The sequence below is a fragment of the Accipiter gentilis genome, chromosome 27, assembly GCF_929443795.1.
Source record: "Accipiter gentilis chromosome 27, bAccGen1.1, whole genome shotgun sequence".
Lineage (NCBI taxonomy): Eukaryota > Metazoa > Chordata > Aves > Accipitriformes > Accipitridae > Astur > Astur gentilis.
The window spans coordinates 17,284,680-17,302,252 of NC_064906.1; the positions used below are offsets into that span (position 1 = coordinate 17,284,680).

At 35.6% G+C, this 17,573-nt stretch overlaps 1 protein-coding gene across 4 annotated transcripts in view; it reads left to right on the forward strand.

Moving 5' to 3' along the window:
- The window catches only part of PTPN3 (protein tyrosine phosphatase non-receptor type 3), a 101,090-nt gene extending 85,247 nt beyond the window's left edge, over positions 1-15,843 (forward strand). For all 4 annotated transcript variants that reach the window (XM_049830430.1, XM_049830431.1, XM_049830432.1 and 1 more), the window contains exons 24-26: positions 5,057-5,202; positions 5,880-6,015; positions 9,936-15,843. In XM_049830430.1, coding sequence (XP_049686387.1) covers positions 5,057-5,202; positions 5,880-6,015; positions 9,936-10,013 — 360 coding nt within the window. In that variant the 3' untranslated portion in view covers positions 10,014-15,843. The remainder of the gene's footprint in view (positions 1-5,056; positions 5,203-5,879; positions 6,016-9,935) is intronic.
- Positions 15,844-17,573: the final 1,730 nt, after the last annotated feature.

Sequence of the window (17,573 nt, forward strand, 5' to 3'; positions counted from 1 at the left end):
ATTAACTAAACTAAATCATTCAAACAAAAAGGAAAAAAAATCAAGATGTTTAAAAATTGATTGAATTTCATCCTTTAAGGAAAAGTTATACCATTGCTATAATGAATGAGGAGTGAACAACGCAGGTCAAGGTAATTAAGGCAGTTGCTTGTGTCATGGAGTGGACTGTTTAGCATGATTGTGCAGACAATGGCAATGCAAATAGAGGGATTTGGGGAGACAAGCTTTGTTTCAATTTAAAAGCTATCACTTTCCTTGGACATCACGATGATGGAGGCGATGATTTGAGGAAAAACAAAATAAATTGATGCAGCCATTCAAACAATCTGAAAATTAAGCATAAATTCATTTTGTTAAGTAAAGATGTTGCTGTTTGCTGAGGGGAGGAGGTAAAATTGCAAGATGAAGAATGACTGGTATCTTTCTGCTTATGAATGACCAGCATGTAGGCCTTCTAGTGACTGTGTTAAATTGATAATAGAAGAAACAAAGGCAGCAATGTAAATAACTATACTGCCAGCACTTTCTGCTATAAACAGCTGAAAACAGGATATCTGTAATTTTTACACATCTTAATTGTTTGGGCTGAGGCTTTCCACACCAGTTGTCTTGCTTGCCAGATACCTGTCATACAGCAGTTTGTGGAGGGAAATGTTGAGTTTGCTCATGTTAAATATTCTTAGATTGGTTCACTGAAACTTTTGCTTCTGCACGTTAAACAAGACCTTGTATTTTCTCTTTCCAAAGAAATCTATGTAAATTTGACCACGTCATAAATGTCTTGAACAAACCTGTTGCACTGCAGAGGTATTTTAAAGGCTTCTCTGAAAAGCGTCTGCGCTGAACGTGTTCTATTCTGTCAAATAAGCATGATAGAAGAGAACGAGTTGTTTTTGAACAGTAAAAAGCTGAAGAACAAAAGTAGATTAAAAATGTTATGGCAAGGGTGTACAGAAGCATAATGAGGTGGGAACAGTTACCCAAAGAAATGCCAAATGCCACTGCCAAAGTATCTACTCTTCAGAAGCTAGGCTTTAACCCTGATCACTGAGTCTCAGCTTTCAAGGTGTATTTGTGAAGCTTAGTAGCAAAGACCATACCTTTTCCTGCTTAGAAGATAATAGGACCATTTCAAGGTTAATGTAGTTCTAAATGGTGAAATTTCTTTCTTTTTTTTTTTTTTAGTGAAGATTATGTTATAACTTAGACCAAAAAGGACATTAAATGAAAAGGTGAAATGCAAAAATCAGTTCTTGAATTTTAAGAAAAGTCAAAATGAAGGTTCTTTCAAGCCTAAATTTCCTTCTTGCTATATGAGTGTTATCACTCTAAGCTGTGTGTGTTATTTTTCTGGAGAACACAGGGAGAGTCATTTTAGAAGAATTAAACGAGCAAGCCTGCCTTTTGATGTAATTATAATAAGCAAGGCTGCAAACTGCAGAAAGATGGTCTTGACAATGATATTGTTTTGCAAGTGTTACAGCAGCCGTTTGAAGCTTTTTACCTCTGACAGCCCTATACTTTGTCAGGAGTTCCAATCCCAATGGCATGCTTACTAGAAAATATCATGTGTCTTTTACCCTGTGTTTTTGAGTGAAATCTGTGATATTAGCTTAACCACAATGAAGTTGCTTTTGCAGTAAGATGTCTTGAATTTGCACAGGAGGGGTAGGTACAAGCACATCTTTTTTTGGCTGATACCTTTGCTGCAGCAGCTGTAACCGTTATGAGGACAGTAACAAATACCTTGGGACACATATGATGTCTTAGACCTCTGTAGCTGCGTGCCAAGTAAATGTGGGTCAACACCTTGAAGCAGCTAAATGTTGGCCAAGTGGCTGATGATAAACTGGGCAAATTACATAATCTAGAAGTGTCACAGGAGTCTAAGTTGTTTGGACTAATTCTTTTCAGTCCACCATTTTTAAGATGATTTGTGGAAATATGAAATATATAGATTCAATTGAAATCAGTTCATGTGAGCGCAAAAAACATTAAATACTTTTGGAAAAATAAGGTGTACAATGTCAAGTTAGCAAAAATAGCAACTGGGACATAAGCAACTCTTGCTGTCTCACTTTGTGTAAGTTTAGACTTATAAAACAGGACTAATATAGCCAGATTTCATAAAGATAAATTCTACATTTATCAGTCATTAGGATGCTACAATAATGACTGTCATTGAAAACCTCAGTTCAAAAAAAAAAAAAAAAAAAAAAATTTTGGAAAGGATTTAAGCTGACTTGCAGAGAATAATGGTTTGGGGAGGAACTTGAGCATAATGAGAAGCTACCTCTTATTTTCCATTACCAGGTTTGTACAAAGTAGCAGGGTCTAACAGAAATAGTGTGTCTAAAAATAGGTATTGTTAATAGGACATGTACAGTGGGGCTAACTATGGGACCAGTAACTTTAACTCTAGCACTTTTTTAATGTATGAGTGCTAGATTGTAGTGACTATGGTCTTTTAATGCAAGTTATTTCCATGTGTGGTGGTATTTGACTGTTTTCTGAATTTAAAAGCTGACTTTCATTACAATTGTAAAGACTTGAAGATTTTATATTAAAAAAAAAAACAACCACTAAAAATAGCTTAAAAGAAATCTAGACTTTATCAGAGTACTGATTTGATATCTTCCACATGAGACAAAAATATTAGAATTAGAAAAACTAGTTCTAACCTATATGAATATAACTACTGTTTACAATAGGTTTAACTTACTAATAAAAAAAGGAAGTATTTTAAAATACTTCATCTTGAAAAGCGACTGATGTAATGGTCAAGGTTTAACAATTTGAATCGTCTCAAAAGAGCTCAACCAAAAGAATCAAAACTGATTATATCAAAACACAAATACCTAGAAAACTATACTGAAGCTTGAGGCATACCTGGAATAATTACCAAACAGCTATGTTGATCTCTAGGGCTGAATAGGGCACGTTACAGAAAATGATCATACCAAAAGAAGCAGCTCTGAGGACTATGTGCATGCTCTTACAGTGTATTCTTATTCTGAATGCCTTATGTAACATGCTTGTTGTACTTAATATCTACGAACTATTTAAAAAAAAAAAATGCAGCTCGCTATATTTGAGCCTGAATTACTGATAAGTAAAAATTAACTCTTTCCTCTTTTCTGAGCTTGTAAAATGGCTTTTGATGCTACAGATCACTGCCGGTGGTTCCCGGGTGTGCCACTGGCACTTAGCCATGAGGCATGGCTAGAAGTTCTTGATGCACGTGGCAGGTGACTGGATACTCACTCCTGGATTACTTTAGAATGAATCAAGTCCTTGTTTCACCTGAATGCTGTAATTCAAATGTCTCTGATTTCAGAGAATCAGCTCAAACTCTTACATGTAATTTTTGCATTTATCTCATTTCCCTTTTGAAGAGGTTCTAATTAAGCATGTGCAGATTTGCAGAAGAGGACTCTTTAACACTGTTTTCTTGTCATGGTTTTGTGGGGTTTTTTTCTATCTGTGGCATTGCAGAAAAATTTAAACTGTAATCATTTGGTCAAGCTCAACTACATAATGGCAGCAAAGCTGAGTAGAAAAAGGCCATGCTTTTTCTTGCAGAGATCCAAGTCATTGTGGGGTCTTTTGACCACCTGCATGATAGATCCCAATGCAATTTGTATTATAGCGAGCTTGGTCATTAAGGTTAGGTTACATTGTCCACTTGGGCTTTATGCTAGACTTTTTAATTGTGATTGGTCAGGCTTTATCTTTAAGAAGCAAAGGATGAGCTGTGGTGTTTATCTTCATGTCCCTGGAGGCAATTGTATATTTCTGCAATGACTTTGACTGGAATAAACACGTTTCCTAGGACTCTATTTGGTATGTAGGCAGTAGTTATTCTGTCTTCTGTATCTTACTAGCCTGCTCCCTCGGAGTCTAACCACTTCCTCAAGTGGAAGAGGAAAGTAAGCAGGTGAAGGTATTTAAAGCAGGTCATATATTTCAGTAGTTGTGCACTTAAGAGAAAAGGGGAAAAACCTCTTAAAGTCACTAGCATCATGAAAACATTCTTGGATGGACCACTAGGGAGAGGCCAGGTTTTATAGACTAATACAGTGATAAAGGAGATTTTTATTTCAGTAGTATGTCAAATGTGAAGTCTAGTAATGGACATCGATAAAATGCAGCTAACAGTTTAACTGTTGCTAAACGTGTGGAAGAAATAAAGGAACATGAAAACTCGTCTCGGTTTGTAAAGAGCGAGATCCTCATTGCGTGATGCAGCAGAGCTCAGGAGTGTCTTAATCATTGGTAACATCTGTAATATAGCAGTTGAGCCCAATCTGAATGCAAAGGTGATTGAGTGATTTCATAATCAAAGCTAACAAAAAGCTAAACTGAAAGAACTTATGTAAAACCAGATTTTTAGGTATAATTGAATGAAAAAAGAGCTCTTCGTACAACAGAATCTGTATGGCTTCCATACAGAAAAGTATCCTGTGTCATACAGAAGTCACTCATATGTACAATGAACACCTATGTATGAATAACATAGATATTGTTTTCTAACAGAAACCAGATTTAGCAAATGTCGCAGGCAACTTTTTATTATAACGGAATCTGTAAGAATGCAGACATACATATTTAGAATAGTTTGTGTAGCCCCAAGACCCTGTTATTTTGATATTGTTCTCAATAGCTCTTCTGCTGGTTTTAGCTGTTTCTTCCAACCTGTTCTAAACTATTATATAGTACTATTACGCATAAATCTTGCAGCATTTTACCTCGGGTGAATCACTGATGTCAAGGTATAATAGGTCAACAGTCAATAAACTCAAAAAAATTTAAAATGTGTTTAGATCACAGAAGTTAAACTTGATACCTGATTTATTTAGAAAATGTTATGCCCTTTGCATGCTTTCTAAGAATTACATGTTCATATGAGAATCTGAAAATGACAAACGTTTTCTATATCACATGCATCTTATAGCATCTGCAGAATACGCTTACTGTGAAAAGTATGACTTGTATTTAGCAATCAATACAGGAGTCATGACACTGAACACTTTTTGAAAACCTTACTGTATTTTAGACAGAACAACAACACACCGTCACCCATCTCCAGTATGTCGCTTGGCCTGATCATGGTGTTCCTGATGACTCCATGGACTTCTTGGAGTTTGTGACCTGTATGAGGCCAAAGAGAGTAGAGAATGAGCCGGTCCTTGTTCACTGCAGGTACCTGTGTTTTAAAATTCTGGTTATAGGTTTGCTTCAGCCATAGAATGAGCATTTGCTTTGAAAAGTTTGTCTGCAAGACAAGAGATTCCTTGAATGAAATGAAAATGTGAAATTGTGCAACACCAGCATTCACTGTTGAAGGCAGAAGCACTGGTGGTGTACCTAAAGGATGAGTTTCTTTTCTCTCTCTCCTGCAACTTTTTGGTGAAATGGCTTAGTTATGTAATTATCACAGAGCTGATAATCTGCTATGTAAGTTGTTCTCCATTTTTATCCTCTACCACTGTTGTAACCTCGTTTTGAATGGTACTGCAAATTTTTTTTTCTGCTGTTCATGTGCCTGTCAAAAAGCAGTCAGTTAGCTCTTACCTTTTTTTAGTCAAAAATACCACACCAGTGAATTCAAACTTGTAAGCAGTTATAATTGTTAAAAATCCATTTACCTTAGGAGAGGCTTTAGTTTTATTTACATAAAAATTCTTTTCTTTTTAATAATTGCCAGGAAATATTACTGAAGTTGCTTTAAAGATAAACTTTGCACTCTGTACTAATTTTATTAAGGTCTTCCTGTAATTTCTAAGGCTATTTAGCATCCTAGTATTAAGACTGTGATATGAATCTGGTGCATTGCAAAAACCTAATTTTATAGACTATTTTTCTGTTACATTTCACAGTGCTGGAATCGGTCGCACTGGTGTATTGGTCACTATGGAAACAGCCATGTGCTTAATTGAAAGAAACCAACCTGTTTATCCACTGGATATTGTACGAAAAATGCGAGATCAGCGAGCTATGATGGTGCAAACATCAGTAAGTGATGGAGAGGAAACATCATTTTCTGTATATATGCTGCATTTGTCCAGTTTTAAAACAGATCCAAAATTTTTTAAATGATCTGGTTGTATGAGTTTTCAGTTGCCATTATGTTTCACGCTTCCTACGTTTATCGTAACATAGCATGGTGGCAAAGGCTGCTTTGCTTGTGAGGTGTGTATTTAACTTTTTTGTAAAGATTTCTTACCTTGCCATTAAAAGATAATTGATTTCTATACATTGCAAGTCATCAGAATGCACAAAGTCAGACTTGCACAAATAATCTGTTCATGTTCCTTTGCCTAAATTCTCTGCAAAAAGCTAGAATATTTTTTTACTTTTCATTCTAGTACAGAGCCTTATAGGAAGTTATTAAACTGAAGGTAAAATTAAAGGGTTTGTGGTATGATTTGAAGAGAGGGAGTGGCTTTTCAAGAGCCCACTTTAGGAGTAGAAATTCGATAGGAACAATATAAGTATTTTTTTCTAAATTTTGCCACTACTCCAGTCTGGAAAAAACAAAGGGCAAGAATGAAATTCAGGAAAACTTGGGTAGTATCAATTAATGAAATATGAAAGTAGAAGGTGATTTTAAGACGGAAGTGGCTCAAAGACAATTTGAGATCATGAGGGCAACTTTGTGTCAGCTTTGGAAATGAACATTAGAGATGAAGGATGAAGAATGGGAGGCTCTCCTTTCTTGAGTACAGGTTGGATGACAAAATATTAAGTGTGGGTTATCTCAGAGACCTAAATGCCCTATGAAAAATGGAAGTAAAGGGGTTTAGACCCACAAAGTCAACAGTTAAATTGGGCATTTCTACCTCTCGTCTTCAAAAGAAAATGTGTTTCCACTTGATCAAGGGAAGGAAAAAAGTTACTCGAGAAGACAAATTCTATTCATTAACAGATTAATGACTGCAGAAGCTAGCATTATGATTGACTAGATGGGGGACAAGTCTTGCTTTATCAGAGAGTGTGAAAGCGTCAGGAATTACGGTTGCTTATGTAACATTAGAGTGCTCTGTGAGCAGAGATTGTTCGTGCACGCTGCTGGCGGTCTTGTTCATTGCATTAGGAGTGCACTCTCTGGAAGTGCATCGGGACTGTATGGTGGAGGAGGGAGCTGTCTGAACAGTCCCCTGCCTGTTCCTCGCGGAAAGGGAAGCCGAGCTTATGACAAAGGATGTCATGAGATGAGAAACACTAGCCTCACGTTTAAGGAAGCTGAATGTTGGCTTCTGAACTTGTACCTCTCTACACCCCTCAGTTTCTAAAATGAACTGAGCAAGTTCAGGCTTAAATTTTGTAGAGGTGGTTGTCTTTTTGAGAATCAGACATGAGAACCTAAAGTAAACTTCAGCTTGCCAGAAGGTCGAGTCCCTCTTGTTACAACAGAAATCAGCAGGAATTGTCCTTGTATTCTACAGTTTGATATAACTGAAGAATATGGGGAATAGTGATAAGTACACTAACAATCAGACCCGGAGTGTGGAAAACTGATTATCTAAAACAGGATTCTTTACCTTGTTTGCTGTATTCCACAGTTCACTATCAGCCCAATCAGGAGAGGGGTGATCTGTAGGAGCAATACTGTGAAACTAAATTCACTTCTTATTTCTGAAGTATGCAAATACTGTTGTGAAAAGCCAATGAGCAGAATTGGCATACTGTGCTGTAAATGAGACACAGAAGCAAGCACTTGACTGTGAGAAAACAGAACACCAAAGAGCTGCACATTAACATTTTGATTCTATCCTGGGTGCTCTATCGCATTCCCATGCCTGCATTGCAGCTAGCCCCACTGCTCATATTTTGATATTCAGCTTAGGGCTTCTGGGAGAAGCCATTAGGGATTGTTGTGTTGTAATAGCCTTGCCTGAAGCATTCTCAGCTGCCCTGTGGGGATTGTGTGTGCGCTCCAATTCTAAGATGATACACATAGCCAGATGCATGTTGTGAGTTAATATCAGATAGGGCATACTCAGTAAGTAAGAATGGACTCAGAGCTATTAACTGGTCAGTTTAGTGTCTGCTGTTAGTCATGAGACAGCTGTCATTTCTCAAAGACCTGTAACTTGGTCATTGGGAACAGCCAAACAAAAGCTTCGACCGAAATAATAAAGCTACAACAAAATTTGTGTAACCATATGGCCCTTCATTTAAAAAAAAAAAAAAAAAAAAAAAAAAAAAAAAACCTAACCATTATCTTCCATTAAAGAGAAATTAGAGATACTAAACAATACAGAAAGCAGTGCTTTAGGACGTACATAATAGAACTAGTTATCAGCTCAGTGAGCAGTAAGAATGCATGCAACAGATAAGAGCAAAGAAAACAAGTAGTCAGTCTTAGTCAGAGGAAGCAATGCTGAAGTGCTTGTTCTTATTTGTTAGGTAACTTGATCACACAAGATAACAGAAGTATTGAACAGAGAGCTAAATATCACACTTGGCTTGTTCAGGCAGTAGAAATATGCAAATGACAATAACAATGAAGAGAAAAGTCAAGGTAATTAAGAAAGACAAAAGAACAGAATGATTTTGAAGGTGGGAGTAATTGACTGAAAGGTTGAAAGAAAAGGCAGGAAAATCAAGATGCAGAAAATTAATTTCCATCCCCCAGTTTGCCTTAAGTTTTTCTGTACTTAAGAGAAAATATATCGCAGCTTATGGACAAGAATAACATCCCCAGCTACTGTTGTTTAAATGCAACCTAAGGTCCTTCACAGTCCAAGCATTATCTTTTAGTCCTGTCCTTTGGGAGATATTGGGAGAATGTTTCCAGATGCTCCTGGAGAGGTGATGAGAGCTGACATACAAGGGCAGCTGGGAGAACATTTCAAAGATATAAAAAGGGATTTAGAAAATGTGAAGCTGCACTTCTCTGAATACATAACATAGAGCTTTGGAGAAAGGTGTTCATTTTGGGGTTTTGACAATAGTGAAAAGTACTTTTGGAAGAGAGGTATGCTTTGATCTTTGTAAGTTCATTTAAATTTCCATCATCTTGTGTTCTCGGCGTTGTTAGTCACAAAAGTATTTTCAGACTGTGTGGAGTTTTAGTTCTGCACTAGTCCTATTGCTAATGTCTCCCTGTATCACTCTTCAGAAAGAGGCTCACAGGCTAATTGCTTTTAACAAATAGGTACATCACAAGATCATGGAAGAAATAATATTTGTAATAGTATAATTCAGAAAAGAAACACTAAACTAATTGACGAATACTTTTTAAGAACGAAATAAGCTCAAAATGTTGGGTGACAGAACAATTAATGTGGCTGCTACTCTTCAAAAATATTCATTCTAAAGGTTTTGATCCCATTCTGTTACAAAAGATGTGTGGTCTGATTACAAATCGAAAATAAGGTGACTCCATCTTCTGCAATACTGTAGGTGGTTTAAAAAAAAAAGTGTTTAGCAAGGCAGTTGGGCCTATATATGGTAACTTTAAATGCATTTTTGGTCATGTAACTTAAATGTGCCGAGTAATATGTAACTGCAGGATTGGCAAGGTTAGAATACTTGTAATAATCAAGTAACTACCAAGAATATAGAGGAGATGTATAAAGAACATAAGTAGCTAGTTAAACTTAGTCAGAAGAATCACATACATTTGCATAGCTTTTACAAATAAATCCTATTTCCTGAGATTTAAGCATGTGTTCCTTTAAATTTGGGGATGGTGTTTTCCTAAGTGTGAGATTTTAAATGCTTGTCCCTCAAAGAAGAGTAAATGTTACCTCTGTTTACTGTGAACACACCTAGGAGAGTTGGATTTTCTCCTTCCATTTTTCTATCTCCTCTCCTGTCATTGTCCAGGAGAAAGGAAGCAGTGGGACTATTACTCCTATTCAATACTACTGTATAATCAGGAGTTTAATTAACCATCCGTAAATGTTTTTTTCTTTCTTATACAGAGTCAATACAAATTTGTTTGTGAAGCTATTCTTCGTGTTTACAAAGAAGGATTGGTTCGACCGCTGGATTCCAGTTAGCACAGCAGTGAAGGATGAATTCTTTTTTCCCCTAAAAAGACTGCTCTTTAACTAAAGCAAGGGCTTGTTTCTGAAGGCAACTATAATGGACTAGAAGCCCATGAAAAGACAGATGAGCACATTTGAACTGTGGCACTTTAAATTTCTCAAGAAGATTGCTAAATCATGTATAGTATAACAAAGTCATGTAGATAAATATATGAGAGCAATTGCGTGTAATATGCTTTATTCACATAGACAACCATAAACAATCATGGAAACCTTAATATATGTCTTTTACTGCCTTAAAACACCCTTTACTTTGGAAGTTACAAAGGTCCTTGTGTTTCCTTTGAAACAGCAGAAAGAAAACTCATAGTATTGAAAAGATTCAGCTTAAGAAGGTATTTAGTATCTTTGTATTGTATAAAAGCTCATTGAAGGTGAATAGTTGTAAGTTTCTTATTGGGATGCTAAATATTCATGGAAATGTAACCTTGACTTCTAAAAGGCTGACAAAGAGCTTTAAAGGCTAATAATGCATAACTACTGTACATTAAGAGCTGGGAAATTAAGTATTCAGATACCATAAATCTATTAGTAAGTATGCCAGCTGTTGTAATATGCTTCCTAGAAATCGCATCTACTGTATGTGATGTGCAAAATAATGCTGCATTTAAGCATTTATGCAGATGGTACAATCTACATCTTCTGTTGATCAATTTTAATTGCAACTTGCCCTTTTAACAGTGACCTACTTCTTACAGTTTTAGTTATTGTACTCCTTTTCTGTTTCTGATGTCTATCTCCTTTCTACTCGTTTTTCACTGCTGTTTCTATACATGGACTGAAAGTATTTTAATTTAAATCGAGGTTTAATTCTCTGTCACCTTTGTTTCCATGTGTATTTATGAGTTTCTAGATGTAAATGTGGATTAGTGTTGCACACATGTACTAGACTTTTGACTTACTGTATATGCAAAGTAGTCTAATCCAATACTGGAAGAAAAATTACTACTGAACCCATCAAATATGTTGCTGCTAATTCAAGGTGTGAAGCTTATAAGGGCACAGGTGTTGCTAGTGTTCAGATGGTGATAAAATGTTGACTTGCTGCCCTTCAGCAAAAACTGCTCTTATCCAGTGAAACACGACTCCCTTTTGCAAGAGTTCTGCGCATTTACTGTGTTTCTTGCTTTATGGAAATGCAGCTAAATTGACATGAAGACTTACGTGGAAAGAGGGAATGTATTTGTACAATGACGAATAATTCACCCTAAGGTACACTGGTCTCCATTTCATTTCAAATGGGAGAATTGGACTTTCTGAACAATATAACCACATTTGTATGATGTTAATTTATTTTGTGTGTGCTTTTTGATTACCCTGAGATAGGTCTGCATTTTCGGATAGTGTTTAAAAAAAAATTATTCTAAGAGACTGTTTAAAAATCTGTTATTTAAAAGATTAGTCCTAAATAAGGAAAAATTTTTATGGGGCATATTAGCTGGGTGTTTATATGTGTATAAAAGAAAATTAGATAATTTTCTTTTTAGATATATATATACACACACATATTCAGATATATTTTAGAATTATGGTTTGTATTATGGATATTATCATTTATATCTGGAGTTTCATTATAGAAACTACCACAGCTGTACAATATGCATCTCTAATGTTACCAGAAGGTTATGGTTTTTTCCCCAGGAGATAGCTGAAAAGTGAATGTAGGATGTGCTGAATTGCTGACTCTTGTCTTCTGTAGGCTTGGTCCTTTCTTCAAGATTACATTATTTATTACAGGTAAAGATGATACCTGGTTACTATTGAGTGATCAAAAGAGTTATAATTGGAACGTGCAGGGTAATTGGCAACATGGAAAGTGTCTTGGCTTTGTTAGGTTGAAAGGTGAATAGGTTTGTGCTCCTTCTTGTATACTGCTTTCCAGATTTCACTTTCACTGAAGTTTTTGTAGTACTTGGGATCATTATCCTCTTGCTTGATTGGGCACGGATTGGAAGGCAAGAAACTGTAACTGGTTCAGTCTTAACGTGCTAAACTGCATCCAGTCACTCAATCTGTCTGTGACTCCAAAAGTAAAATGATATTGAACATTCACATGTTGCTTGGGAAGCTTTTTTTGAAAAATGCGTGTAGAGAAATGTTGTACAAGTGCAGGCTGCCTGCTGCTGTTAGAGAGAATATTGACCAGTGAGAAAACCTCGTGGCTCTTTCCCACATGAGGAGTAGTGGGCACTAAAGAATCTGTGCCCGCTATGTGGTTAACGAAGGCCTCCTTTTTGTTATGTGTGTGCCTTTCTGTTAAAACATCTCTTTTTTCATTGTGTTTTTTTAAGTTATGTTGTGCCCAGGTCTCGGTCATCCCTTGCAGTTGGCATGACTTGCAATTAATAGTTTGTGAAGAAGAGAAAAAGGCAAGGAGCAAAAAAGCAAGAAAATAAATAGTAGGAAAGTATTTAGAGCACCTCTCTGTGACATCTGTTTCTTTCATGGAAGTACTTGATTAAAGTTACGGTTTATTTGTGTTCAAGGTTATTGTTATATTCCTATAGCTATTTATGTTTGTTTGTGTTGAACATGTATTTACCAAAACACTGTAAACGTATTCCTTATATAACTCCAGCCTCAAGATACATGGTGTAGGCTTGGCTTACATTAGTATGTGTGTGTTTAAATGATGATGGTTGTATTGTGACAACAAATGCTGCTCTCGTTCCGGTAAACTTAGATGGTTTCGGTAATACCATTCATGAACTCTTATTTGGACTTTAATAAGTTGTTTGACATTGATGGCCACTAAGAGACTACTCAAAGCTATAAAAATAGTAATCTCTGTAATATTTGATTTATTTTTTTTGTAAAACCATAGAGAAAATATTAACTACGCAAGTATCTTGTAGTATTGTGTCCATCTTTATTTCAGTCTTGCTGGGTTTTGCACATGTACCTGTACGGTCCATAGGGGAGAATGAAGGGGTTTTTGTCTTCTCTCTGTAGTGTGTGATGACTTTGCACTGAATAATGTATGCCTTAGATCTGATCTTGCAGTGAAAGCGGAATTATGAAAACATCTTCTTAATGCTGGCTTTTGTTTCCATAAGAATTAGGAAATTAAAAAGACACAGAGTTGATTGGGCTTCTTTTTTTTTGGTAGCAGTTAAAACTCCTAACACAAATTTTTTAACTGTCAAGCAATTGACAAACAGCAGAAAATGCTGTGAAGTCAAGATTCGGTATAACCTTCATAAACAGTTTAACTTTGGGTTTTGCCTGTGCTTGTGTGATCGTGACAATAAGTATTCAAAATTTCTAGCATGGTGGTGGATGAAGAGGGAGTAATAAGCCTTTGAAGTTTTCATCACTGTGAAATACACTAACATTTATCCTTCAGAACTAAACAAATTTTAACTAAGTGGCTTTATATTTGATACAGAAGTAACTAAAATGCCTATGCACAGTGTCTTCAGAAATATCACAGGGGAACACTTCTGAGACAGAGGTGGGAGAGACAGATCTTATCATGTATGGAAAATAAGAAAAACGGTGCCGTAAACCATGAATGCCTTTTGTGTAACACGATGTATGAAATATGAATCATTAAAATACAACCAAACCTTGAATAGTGGTGGTGTTTTGAAACAAACAAATTCTGTAATCCAGGGGTTTGCTTTCAATGATCCTGTGTTTTAGGTGTTGGTACTAAATTACATGCAATCAAAATGTACCTAAGAACTCAGCAATAGCTCTTTGTGTACTCTCATTGTTTTTAATGTTTCTCTTTTTTCCCCTCCTTTTTTACACTATGCAACACTTGGTGAAAAGTATATCTATATTTCAGAAGAACTGTAGTTCTGAAGTATCTAATGAACTATGCATTTGCTTTATTACAAGCATAATATGATACCGTTTTACGACAAAAGTTCTCCCCTGTAGATAGTGTTCTTATGTGTCAGACTGAATGCATAAATGGTCCACTGATTGAATATGTTGAAAATAGTCACGTATGGTTCATATTCAATCAATTAAAATTTAAACATAGTTATTTCACTGATAATGGCTTTATTGTTATTGCTTTATTGCTGAAATGTAGCATCTAAGTGCAAGTTTATTTTGCTCATTCACATAAAGCCTTTACAGAAAGAGCATGTGCTGGGAAATGTTTGTATTTCAATTGGTAACCTGCAATTAGTCTACTTGGTTAAAAGCATTTATCAATTGAAACTGTATAGAAGGTAAAGTTGTGTCATTAAATACTTTATTCAAAGGTAGTTGAAAGCCAAGTGAATGATTAATTCATTATATAAACCATAATGTTTTGATTAAGTGGATTCTCTTGCATTTAAGTTCTGACACTGATAGTGTTAAGCCATCTCCGATGACTGTTATAACAATAGTATTATATTAACATTTTAAATATAGCAATCTAATGCAATATGATTTAGTTTTAGTGTACTTTAACATATTTAATGTTCCAGTTGTTCAGTAGCTGTACAAGCTTCAAAAAATAGTATCCACAATCACTGAAACTTGTAATCTTTTTTTTTTTTTTCAAAGAAAAGTAAGTTTCACTGAATGAAAAGGAAGGAGTAGCACATGATATTGATGGATTTAACTGTTTTTTTTCAGCTCAGACTAACCCTGTGACAGTAGTGGTCTGATTTGACCACTGATATAAAGAGCAGTTGTTAAGGACCAAGAATATAATGGAAAAAGCAAATTGTGTGGGCTGTTGACACTGTTTAGTTTTAGCTATAGTGAAGAGATTAGTAACTATTGTCTTTTTTTTTTTAAAGACAAACTCATCTTAAGAGGTGACTTTGCGATTGCAGAGTAGAATGTGCCTTTATTGACTCTCCTAATTTTGTTGCAGATTAGTTGGATAAGAGACTTGGATGAGAGTCTTAGGTTGTGTATTATTTTGAGCTTAGTTGCAGGTTTTGCATCTTCAATGAAATTCTTATTTAAAATATTAAAGCATTGATTTTAATAGGCATTAATGAAACACTTCGGTTTACCGTTAGTTGCTCAACATCTGTTTTCTTGGCTTTCATGATGTTGCTTCTTGATTTGTCATTGTTTTACCTTATAAAACCACTTTGAGGTTTCCCACAGCTGTAAAACTGGCTTTGTTGTAGACAGACCAAGTGATGTTGCTGTTGTTTAAGATATGTTACTTGTATCTGCTGAAGGTGCAATGTGGTGGTCAGACCAGCCTGAACTGAGCTCCTCTCTGAGGAATTTAAACAGTGCTGCTAACAGTGGTAAAAATCATAAAGATATTTTGAAAAAGCATGTAGGACATGTTTTGTTGAGGGCAGATAAGACCTGATTTTTATTTAAAAAAAAAAAAAAAAAAAGTGAGAAAGAAAATGTTTTTAACAGATAAGGTAGGGGTAGGAGAAATGCAAGATTTTTTTCCCCCCTTTGCAGAACACTATCTCGTGTTTTAAATGCATCATTTATTTTGGAGCAATTTCTTTAGTAAAGAGCCCTACTGTTGTTGGGATTTAATTTTTGTCAAACTTACCTAGAAAGTAATTTTAAGGTTTTTAAGTTGAACTTTTTCCTCATTTACCGCTTTGTCCTTTTAAGTGACATTAAATAAAACTGAACTCTTTTCCTTCTAAAAATTATTTCGGCTGTTTTAATTTGGTGTCTTTTTCTGAAACATAAATGGAACCCGAATGTGGCTGGGTAACTAGTGAGGTTGCCACGCATGGTAAGAGGAAACGGGTGCTTTGCTAGATCTATTAAATCCATTACCTAACATCAGTTACCAACTGAAACCAGTCTAGCATCGTATTTCTATCAGCCTTTTGCAGAATAACCATTTTGTACATAGGCAGTCTTTGGAGCTTGCTCTTCCAAGTGTTGGGAAGTCTTCTTGTGCTACGCTAGAATTAATGCTTTAAAAAAACAACACTGAAATCTGAATCTTCAAGTAAGGAAGGACTATTTACCAAAACCTATACAAAACACGCTTATACCTTTAACAAGGGGAAAAAAATAGTTTCTCTGTAAAAAAAGAAGCAAGCTGCTAGAAGTGAGTGTCGTCTTTGCTGTGGCTGCATCTTAGGTAGTCATAAACCAAACTAGTTCTCAACTAGTAAGCAGTACGGCCGCTAAAGCACAGAAAAGTCGACATTAACCTAACCGCCCCATTAATTTCTCAACTTTCTCACGAAGAGTTGACGGCGATCCTGGCTCACAAGTCCTTGCTGCAGAATGGAAGGGGAAAGGGCTTCCTTCCTTAGGGAGGAGACTGGAAGCCTGCTCAGTAAATCAGCAGTCTATATTGACCTTCGTGAGGTTGTACTTGTATTATCTAACCCAAGCAGTCCAGTTTAAAGTACAATCAAGTGTATCTATATGAGTTTGCAAGAACAGCGAAGGCCTACATTCACTCCAGGGGAAAAAAAGCTCAGACCAGCAGTGTTAATTTTCAGGGACTACATTTGCTTCAATTAAGCAGCAGGTCAGCATGGTAGCAGTTGAGTTATTCTTGATCAGTGCCCTTCTAATTCAGAGTTTCGCATGCTTGAATGAAAACCTGGTGTAACTTGCTTTCCTAGTTTTTAACAGAAATTAAATTACTGTAGAAGGTAGGTGGGGAATTAGTATATGTGCTCAAATGTAAATGTATTTCAAATCCAGATTTTGCGAAATAAATTACAAGTATCAGTGCTTATATTCCAGTGACCTGTGCAGTGAGTACGAAACATAATTTATTTAGGTTTTCACACTTCATTGTGTAACCTTAATGGAGAAATACAAGATAAATAATGGGGACAAGTCCTACCAGGGCTTTGAAAATCTGCCAGGCATTCATAATAATAAATAATGATTGGTTAAAACTGACCTTCATTGCAACCGACACAGAAATGTACTTAATAGTACTGGAATGAATTGCATAACAGTTGGGAAAGCCAAAGTTGGGGGGGTTGGGGCTTTGGGGTTTGGTTTTTTGCAAGCTTTGCAAAAGATTCCACTATTCTATTCCAGTCACTAGGTTTTTGTATTTTCATATACATTGAGTTAGCGTTTTTTGTCAGAGATGTAGGAAAAGCTTGGAAGATACTATCCATGCAGTGAGTCTGGCTATTTTTATTTTTTTTATGGTTGTTTCTGTAGCACTGTCTAGTTTCTTCTTCTGAGATCTTAGGTGCCAGTGCATTAAAGGAATAAAAGAATGTATTTGATGTATTTGGAAGGTAAGGATAGAGTTTATTTTGTATCTTAAGCTGTACTTTTCTTTTAAATCATTTTAAATGTAAATTGATGTTGATATTACAAAGCTTAATTTATTGTTTAAAAATGTAGACACTTCTTGAAATGAATGTATCATTTTTCTTTTTTATTTTTATAGGAATAAAGTATTGGTTAATGTTTTCAGTATAGTTTTCTTGGGTTTTGGAACTGTTTTGAACAAAATTATTACAGCCACCATTTTATGCTTATTGGTTATATGGCTAATGGTGAAATAAAACATTTTTGGCTATATGGTTTTATTGTGGCTTTATTCAAGAAGAAAATAAGAGTTGCATAAAGAAGTTACTG